The sequence below is a fragment of the Cariama cristata genome, unplaced genomic scaffold (assembly GCF_000690535.1).
Source record: "Cariama cristata isolate BGI_N322 unplaced genomic scaffold, ASM69053v1 scaffold27608, whole genome shotgun sequence".
NCBI lineage: Eukaryota > Metazoa > Chordata > Aves > Cariamiformes > Cariamidae > Cariama > Cariama cristata.
Window position 1 is genome coordinate 834 of NW_009631028.1, and position 10085 is coordinate 10918.

General features: G+C 52.7%; 1 protein-coding gene across 1 annotated transcript; it reads right to left on the bottom strand.

The window, feature by feature from the left end:
* Positions 1 to 87: 87 nt before the first annotated feature.
* Positions 88 to 9874, bottom strand: KANSL2 (KAT8 regulatory NSL complex subunit 2; the record flags this gene model as incomplete). The annotated part of the gene is made up of 8 exons (XM_009705799.1): positions 9624 to 9874; positions 8489 to 8667; positions 7765 to 7879; positions 7163 to 7330; positions 5808 to 5970; positions 4933 to 5029; positions 1978 to 2231; positions 88 to 229 (listed from the first exon to the last, which is right to left on the bottom strand). Coding segments are annotated over exons 1-8 (1369 nt in total), but the record flags the coding sequence as incomplete, so codon positions are not given.
* Between the last annotated feature and the right edge of the window lie 211 nt (positions 9875 to 10085).

A 10085-nucleotide genomic window follows, 5' to 3' on the forward strand; every position in this document is an offset into this window, starting at 1 on the left:
GCTGCGCAGCAGGGTGTGCCGTGGGCGGGGCGAAGACGTGGGCAGATGAGGTCCCTGTGTCCATCAGTGCCGTCTGCGGGGGGAGACCTGGGTGGGAAGGCTCCTCCAGGGCCAGTATGTCTATGGGGGCTTCAGCAACGTCTCTGAGGGACTGATCGAGGGCCACGGAAGGATCAAAGAGCAGAGGGGATGGGGGACACTGCATGCCATCGCCCACCACGTCCAAGTCCTAGGAGAGAAAACACCGGGAGCAGCTCCATCAGCGTGCGGGGTCCCAACGAGCCCCATGGGAGACAAGCACGAGTCCCCGCAGCCCTTCTCTGTTATCCCTTCGAGCAGCGGGGCAGGAGCGGGCAGCAGACTGCTCCAGTGCTTTATGGAGACGGGAGGAGGAAGGCAGAGCCGGAGGCACCGTGCCACCGGGAGGCCCAGCCTCGGCAGCCAGGAACACGACGCCAGGAGCCTCCTCCTGCAGAAACGGCGTGATCCAGGCTGGCAGTGCTGCACTCCCTCTGAAAACAAGGTGTGGGGGACAAGGTCTGGAGCCCAGCGTGACCTGTTGCCCCAGAAGCATCCCTGCAGCAGCCAGGAGGGCTGTGAAAGGGTCCGATCCTGCCCTCCTAGGGACACCCAGAGCAGTCACCCCTCTCCCAAGATTTCACACATCCCTCTTTGCTTGCCCCGACACAACGTATTGGACTGGAGGGTCTCTGGTTTACTCCTCCATCCGCGCTGCTCGCTGCCGTCTGCTGCCTGCGTAGATAACCCTGCTGACGCGGGAGACTGGGATTCCTGCGAGGCTATTGTTAAGAGGACGGGATTTGTTTTGGCTTTGGAGGGTGTTTGAGATCAAGGCGAGATGCCTGCGACTCACGAGTGGCACCCTACCAGCCTGGCGTGATGCGAGATAAAACACAGATGCCCTACGCAGCCGTACGCTGCCGTAGCCCCGAATCCCTCCGAGCCCAGGACGGAGGGCTCACGCAGGGTGTCTGCGATTCACGTCCATGCAAAGCTCGGGGTACAGGGCGGGAGGAAGGCACCCAGGGTCCTGCCTGAAGCACCCAAAACCCCACGGTTGAGCAGGGGACCCTCTCAAAGGACGGGCTGGGGGAGAAACGGTTACATTTTTCATTTCTGACCCAAGAAAACCCACCTCCCACAAAGGCTGAATGCACCGAGCTCGGCGTGCCGGCTCGGCCCCTCAGGACGGAGGGCTGGGATCTGGTTCAACGCCCACCAAAGGCAGGGAGAGCTCCCTCGGCCCCAGGGGTGCCGGGCTCTCCCGTGTTAACGCCCTGGATGCTGCCATCCCGGGGACCCTGCGGCTGCTGGCGATCCCTCCTCCACCAGCAAATTTTAAAGCGGTCATGAGATTTGCCTCCTGATAGCAGTGCTCAAGAATCTCAGGGGCATCCAAATACTCAAGCAAGTGACACCTCGTTCAGAGGAGCGGCTCCAAATGATCAGGGTTGGTTGTTTTTGTTTAAACAAATTTCAGAGGATTTTAAGTATGTAGGCTTAACATACATGCAGGACACCAGAATAATCTGCAGATTAAAATCCTCATGGATTCCTCATGGGAGAGTGAAAAAAAAAAAAAAATCCTCTTTTTCAAAAGCCCCTAAATGCGGATTTAAATGAGAGCACAGCCCTTCTAAAGGAGCAGACACCAACTCTACAGAAACAAACATCTCTCAAACCTTTCACATTCCCGTACGTTTTTCAAGACCCTCCTTCCCCAGGGCAGCACAAATAACAATAACTCTACATTATCTGTGCTGGGGAGGCAGTGCTTTACATGACATCCATCCCCCCTCCACGTGGGGAGCGGCGGGTCTGCTGCACTGCAGCCTGCTCCCCGAGTATTTTGGGGTGACTTCATGGCACGTAACGAAAACAGCAATACTTAGGGGAAGCTTTTCTGCAGGACACGTTGCTTGCACACCACGGCCTAAAGCACACTGCACAACTTACATCGCTGAACTCCAGGGGCAAACTCTCCGTGGGCTGGAGCTCAGCAGCGCTCAAGTACAGGTCTGTGGGGGCAGCTTCCAGCTCCTCCGGGACAGCCAGGACCTGCTCGGGTACGTACATCTGTGGAGGCAACCGGAGATGGAGCGGGCAGCACGGATCCTCGGAGAGGCTCACGGGAACCGGCTTGTTGCAGGGCACTTCCTCGGAGCCTTGACACGGTTTAAACAGAGTCTGATTAGTGTCCTGACAGATGTCTGGGAAGATGCGGTCAAGGGAAACCTGCCCAGCAGACAAATTATGCACCCAGAGGCATAAACGCTCCCCACTCACCCACCACCCTCCAGCAAAGGGTGTTAAAAACCCCATACACTTCTCCAGGGTCAGGAGTCCAGACTCCACAGTCACGCCCCGACTGCCCGGCGACGTGGGTGACGTTACTTGCATGATGGAAAACGGGGACAACAGCGACAGCCTCCCTCCCGGTGGGGGCTGGGAGATGTAGCTGGATCCCTGTAAAGCACTCGCAGATCCTCAGATGGAAGATATTACAAATGCAGAGGCTTACTTTTATTTGCAGACATCCATTTAAACAGCATCTGCACAAGCCTTAACATCCAACACGCAGCAGAGATACGAGCACTCACAATGCTTTTTCCACAGCCAGGAGTTTAGTTCCGGTATTTCTGTCTTCCCAGTGCATTTTCCTTCCCAATGGAAAACCTATTCCTGCCAGAGGTGTAAATGGGATTTCCTGCCTTTAATCACAAACAGAAACTCTGCTCCAATTGCATCGTGCTTGCGGAGCAATCCAGCAGCACAGAGTAGCTACGGACCAAATCCCGTCCTTTTCCAAGAGCCCTGCGAAACCACAGCGGGACCCACCGCCCAGGCTGCACGAGGGTCCACATCAGTGACAGTTTACCGACAGTCCTGAAGTTTCTACTTACTGCTGCAAGGAACAGCTGAGATTGCGTCACCAAGTGACCAGGGTGAAGCACAACCTCAACGCAGGTGACAATCTGGAGCTGGGGCCAAAGCAGATTTCAGGTGCGAATCAAGTCTTTCAGGTCAGACACGTCGATATCAAACTCACCCAAACAACTGCCCAGCTGTTCTTGGTGTTTGTGAGGTTCACACCACAGTTTCCTCTTCACACAGTGCAGCGTGGAAGAGGGAAAAAAAACACCCCGAACTTCCAAATCCACATAAACTGGCAAAAGGCACTGAGTTTAACCCAGTTTCTTAAGCTGTCTAGGTTTCAGATTTATCCTTCCCTCCTCTCCTCCCTGCACCGAGGCAGCCGCGAACACGCCAATATGACTTCCCGGCAGGCTGCAGGGAGCCTGTAATCTGCGCTGGCCGCAACGGTACGGAGCCCAGCCCAGAGGAGCCAGATCTCTCAGACACTCGAGGGCAGATGTGGTGAGGAAAGCGTCTCTGTATGAACAGCAGGGTGGGGAAGCCAGATTTTAATCTCTCTGAATGACTCCCAGATCAAGCACTGACTTTATTGGTAGCCAAAAAGCATGGATTGCCAAGATGACAAAAATCACACGCTCCACCTGGAGCACAACAGCCCAGCTGGGTTCGGTCCCTTTAATGCATTGTCACAAACAATCCAGCTCCTGAAAAGCAAACAAAGCCCAAGAGCCTCCTGACAATGCACAAAGCAGAGCAGACTGCAGATGTTATCAGCTCAGCGGGGCTAACCAAAGTAAAATCTTGTTTGTGTCAGTGAAAGTCAGCTGACAGCTCAGACGTAAGGAAATCAAACCTCGCTTTTTCCACTCCCTTCTCAGCCTGTCCTGCTCAAGTAAGCCAGCTGCAAAGAGCGACTTGCTCTAACTGTTTCGTAGGTATTTATCCTGTCCTTATTTTGAAGCATATGGTCACTGGAGAGAAACAAAAGGCAGCTTCCTGCTCCCCGGCTGCTCCCTGCGCGTAGCTGGAGTCAAGTCTGCCAACTTCAGTAACAAAACAAAAATGAAGAGCTCAAACAAAACGAAGAGAAGAGCTCAAACAAAACGAAGAGCTCATCCTCCCCCTGGCTGCCAGCTCTGCTCTGGGACGCAGCACCAGGGCTTCTCCCAACTCACACCAGGAGCGGCTGCTAACGCAGCTCCGACAGGATCCAAACCTGCTCCCGGCCACATCCACCCAATCCCACTTAGACGAGAGCTGCACTCGGGGCAACGTTCAGTTCCTGGATCCCATGTTGGGGCCGTGATCCCCGAGCCGGGGGGATGCCAGTGGAAATTTCAGTGCCGGCTCTCCAAATGCTGAGGCTGTTTCAGGAAATCGAACAGCTCGAGGCTGTTCACACACCCATGTGAACCTTTCAAGGCGTAAAGGAGACCGAGCTGGTCCATGGTAGCCCCAAACAGGCTAAGAACTCCTCCCTCACTCAGATCCTCCAAAAAACCCACTGAGCACATGCTTCAGCAGTCAGACACCCCTTCCAACGCACATCCCTCACAGCAGGACTCGTACCAAGAGCTCGCAGACCCTGCTCAGGCTGGCTGTTGGCACCCAGCACCTATAGCCGAGCAGAGAGCAGACTTGCTTCTACCCTCCTTCAATACAGTCAGAAACCAGCTCGTGCCTCCCTCAGGCTTCATGAGGTTCTCTTTTTGCTCCTTGAACCAGCCATGCCATTTGGATGCTCTGGCTCGGCCAGCGTACCGCAGGAAGGCTGCGGCAGGACCTGCCCGGGCGGAGGCGACGGCAAGCCCAGCCTTTTGTCACTCCCACACGAATTGGGTCGTTCCACGGGGATGGGAGCGCCAACAGACCGGGAGACGTTTCCTCTGGGCTCCTGTTTGAAACCAACGGCTACAGCAAACCGATGGCCTTGATTTAGGGCCAAAGAGAAAAAAGGAGGAACAGACACACTGCAAACTGCCAGCAAACAGTCAGGAGGGCAGCCCAAGGCAGCACAGGCAGATCAAAGGATACGTGTAAGGCAGTGCCTGGTCATCGGGAGGGACTGGTTGGAGCACCGGACATCGTCGACAAAGGCCAAGCACCTCTGGCTGGAGCGGGTGGTGTGTGCCTGCAAGTCCAAGAGAAGAGCTCAGAGCGGTGCTGGGGAGTCGTCCGCCTCCGTTCCCGACAAATCCCCTTGGCTACACAACACTCGTGTCCTGCTTTCAAAACACGCCAAGACCAAGCTCTCAGTTCCACTCCAACAGAGTCTAGCTCCTCATTATGTCCTTCTCCTTCAAGTTTTTACCAAACAGAGCTGAGATAATAAGGTGCGACTGAATTTCAGTAGGAAGAACTTCACCTCAGAAGCATGTCTCAAAGAATGAGGTTTCTCAGACTTATCTTTCAACCTTCAGAAGTCAGCTAACGGAATGCTTTGAATTTTAAAATAGCTATAAAGAAATGGCTGCGCACAGCTTCAAATTTAGTATCACGTGTGATGCAAGGGGTCTGACTTTTGGTCCCCACACGCCTAGGAGGAGTCTGCCATAAAGAGTAATTTCCACATATTTTTCAGTGACGAAATTCAGGCTACCTCGTACTGAGCCCTCCCTTTCAAAAGGGAAAATTCTCGAACCCCACACTTGGAACTTCTGCAGTTTTGGTGCCCATTTAAAATGACCCTAGGACCCTCCAATCTTTCAGCCAACGTCTGGATACTGAGGGTGCCGGCCAGGAGCAGATCTTTACACCCTCGCAGAAAGGGTGTCACAAGGGACAATCCGTCAGGGCCAGAGCACGGACCTGGCCCGGGATCGCTCCCAGGAAGGGACGAGAGGAGAGACCCAGCTTCCGTGCGAGGCTCCAACCCCGACCATACCCAGTTCCGAAGCTGCTGGACATACCTGCTGGGCAGCACCGTCGGTCGCCAGCATCCTGCGCTCCTTCAGCTGCCGGTGGAGCAGGGCCTCCACGCCGTAGCGCTGCCGGTAGCGGCGCAGGCACTTCAGGCGCTTCAGGTTCTCACGTTCTTTGGCCATCAGCCCCTCCGGGCCCGTCAGGAGGCTGCTGCCTGCGGGGAGCGAGGGAGAGGTCAGAAAATATCACCCCACCTGCCATCTCCTTCCATTTTTTTTGGTACCGAGAGCCAAAATCAGCCGTCGAGAGCTCGAACAGCTGACTACAACACAGATGTCAACGCACAGAGCAAACGAGCAGCGAGAGTGGCATGTGTAAACAGGAAGCACATCTTTTGGTTACACAAGAAGATGACAAAGCAGATTCCATGCCAAAATTCATCCCAACTTCTCTGCACACATGAGGAGCGTTTGGGCCGACAGAATACTTTTTAAAACGTCCATTAAAATAATCTGGCCACTCAGAAGTCTATTGTGATTTCTGCAGGCAGAATAGAAGTTTGTCAAATTTAAGCTTGCTTCTGTGCAAGTTCTGGAAGCTTCCCTTACGCACTCCCAGCTGTAATTACAGGGCAACGCTCAGGATCCGCTTTTCTATTACTGGTTTGCTAAAAAGAGTTCTACAAAATTGTTATGTACCAAACTTTCAGTTATTTTTACTTGGGACCGAGCTGTATTATGCCATTTTCCAGGATGAGCTATTATAAGACTATGCCAGAGAAAGCATTCTTTGCACTGCGATGCTTGCAACCAGTTATACGACCCGGTTCTGCCTCTGCTCAACTACGAACTCCTGCCTCCAAAAGCACGTTTTGCACGGGGAGAAATCCAACCGATGTGGAAGTGCTTTTGCAAGGGAAAGCTGCATCTGTGCTAAGGAGGAATATGTCAGTATAGCAGCACTGGTGTAGCAACTGAAACAAACTTCTGCTGACACAGACAGGACCTTACAGATGAATAAATTTTTTGTTTATAAAACCAAAAACAGGAAATCCCATACAAAAAAAGAACTTTTGTCTCAGAACTAACTTTGTAGTCTCATTTCCCGACAACACCGCAGACTTTGAAGAAAGAGCAAAGAAATCCGGCAACCTTTCTAACCCAAACGATACCAATCTCCAGGCAGAAGGCCAGATACAGAAATACCTTCTCTAACTCAGTTTCAGTCCTACAGTAATTTTCACCCTTACCAAGACAGCGCTGCTCTGAAATCTCCTTCTGCAAAAAAAACACTTTTTTTTTTTTTTATATATATATATAGCATAGAGTTCTGCATGTGTTTTAGAGAAGTGCTGTGCCCTCAGCCAGAGGAAATATGGATCAGTGACTACCTGTACCAGTACTTGCCTATGGCTTCATGCTCTCCCTTGCGGCTGTGCAGGTATCGGCGCTTCTTCTCCTTCAGAAGGTGCTGGAGTCGTTTGAACTGGTCAATGTAGAGAGATTGCAGGCGGATCAGCTTCTCTCGCATGATCAAAGCCACCTCCTCAGCTGTATACACACCAGCATGCCTGAAAAACACCCACACAAACAGGGTGAAGTTTGTAAGGGTCCCTCGGGGCCGTCTCCTGAACAAACGGCACAGACGTTATCAGAAACACGGGCTGAGCAGGGCTGGATTATACCGATCAACAGGTCATGAGCAGAAACACTGAATTCATGGGGGTTTTTTTAAGTTAAGAGATCACCCAGAGACTGCTTCCGAATGGGCCACTCCACTCTCAAAGTGGATGACCATCAAATACTTCCCAGAAAAACCACCAGGTCCAAGACTTGCGAACATCCACGCCTAACAACTCACCAAGGTACAAAGTCCAACTGCAACACCATTAATAATGCCACCTCTTTAACATAACTGCCATCTCCTCTGGTACCAGACGGAGCTCAGAACACTCTGCACACTACACGTGTGTCAGCAGCCGGCAGTCACCAGCATCCAACTTACTTCAAGGGATCCTCCTGGTCGCTATCGATGCTGTCAGCCTCGCTGTCCGGGTCCCCTCGCCACGTCTGGTCCACTGTGATAGGGTCCTGCTCGCCATCGCTCCAGCTGTCCTCATCTGAAAAGACATGTCACCCTGAGCAATAGGACACCGATTTACGTCGTAGCGTGCGCTGCTCCGGCACAGGACAGCCGGAGACCCCAGGAGTTCAGCTCCAAAGCCGCACGGAGGTGAACTCGCTCTGCCTCTTGCCAAGAGAGACTTCTCCTCCCCAGTACAGTGTCAGCAAGGGACATGGAACAACAGGAAACCCACCAACTTGGCGCAGTCAAAACACACAGCTCCTGTGGAGTCACGCTCCTGCCTACCTCGGAACCATGAACTGCCGGCTGGCCCCACCGAGCGACCCTGTGAGATGGGAAGCTCAGCACTGAGCCAGCGTTTGACAGGCACCGCTAGAGACTAACCCAGCAAAGAGGGAAGCTACCTAATGTTTCTATTCGGCAAGTGCAAGAGAAGAAAACCTGCAGGATTTTGGTCTGGCAGGGTGAGCTGTCTACAGTCGGTGGCAGGCGAGACGTGCCAGGGTTAGCAGAACAAGATCTTTTACCCATGGACTCCTGGGATCTTTTTTCCACTGGATTCAAGAAGTGATATTCTTGGCATTTCCACACAAAATGGAGAACTCCAGGTCCTCTCTCATCACTTTTTGCTTTCAATTCTTACCTAGGATCCGACTGGCTTCGCTGCGGCTGCTCTCTGCAGTCTGGGAGCCCAACTCTGTTTTCGCATAAGAGCTAAGCTGGCAAAGGAGAGTCTCGCTTATGGGCCCAGGATTGGACTTCTTCATCTGAGCTTGGAGTGCCAGAGTGTTCCTACGGGCATGCTCTGCACAGAACGACGCGCTGCAGGAATAAATCACAAGCTCGTTACAACTCCAAGCCCTCAGCCAGCAAAATGAACAAGCGATACAGTGAGAAATATTCCCTGGCACCTGGAAAGGACATCCCCTTCACAGCTCTCTCACAGAGAGCGCCGCTGGCTGCAGGTACAGCTTGGAAATGCCAGAGAGCCCCAGGTGGCTCACAGACCACACACCACTGCTGAAATGCCACCTCTGGCACTGGAGCCGGCAGCCACACGGCACAGCAGCAGGCAAAGAAAAGAGCTTTTTACTTAAAGCCACTGAGGTGAGCTCTTCTGCTTCCAAATGTGCACACTGGACTCTCAGTTTGCACGCAGAGCACACTGGCCCACATCAGATGGATCCTTTTTATCACAGAGGGGCCAAGGGCAGAACGAAGACTACGAACATCCACATCCTCGTAACCTCTGAGAATAAAATGTGGTTCGATGCTCCCGTAAAGGAAACTGTGCTCTGCTGATGTGCTTACTGAACGTCGATAACTGTTCTAGGTCCTTCCATCCATAGCAGTCAGAACATTTCATACGCATCAAAGAACAAGAAGCACAACCAGGTCATCATCTCCACATAACACGTGACCAGAGTATCTGTGCTGAGGATTATCCATACACACAGACAGCGGCCAGTTAAATTTGCTGGGCTGAGCGGAGGTACAGCACCGCGTGGGTGCACGTACAGCTCTTACAAAGGACCAGGATCACTGCAGCCACCTTCTGATGGCAGAGGGCAGCAGCCTGACAGTCCTGCAGGACCAAGACGACTCCACGCAGTGTCCAGCACTCACAGTCTTTTTCTACCTTAAAAACGCTTCAGAAAGAGGGATCACTTGTCCGAGGTAATGTAAGCGCAGCAGCTGAATTAGGAGAAGGACCTTCTCCTGCCTGTTTTAATTGTATACGGTATGGAACCAGAGAAGCAGGAGACAGAGGTACTCACCCATCCTTCTTCTCTGGTTTGGGCGCAGCATTGGGACATCGCTTTCCATTCTTCGTTGAAACGTAGCTGCACTGCTTGAAAGGGGCACTCCTGTCTTCAAGAATGTGCTTAATACAAAACTCCTGCCCCTCCAGCCGCGGCAGGGAGCACTGGCGGTGGGTGAAGGCACATGACAGCGGCTCCTGCGGCCGTGGCACGGGAGTGAGGCGTCCTCGGCTTGATGGCAAAACATGGATCCGAATTCTGTTCATGCCAACACCTGCTGGAGAGATGCAGACCAATTAAAAGAAATGAAACAAACTATTGGTGAAAAGAAAGAGCAGCAGCATCTGATAACATCTGCTACTGCATCCAAATAAAACTCTTTGACCCCCTTGACAGCCAGGAGATGAAGTTGCTCCTACAGAGATAGTTTCTTCCAACGCCTGAGGAAACTTTGACCCTGGCAGCACCCCCATTTTT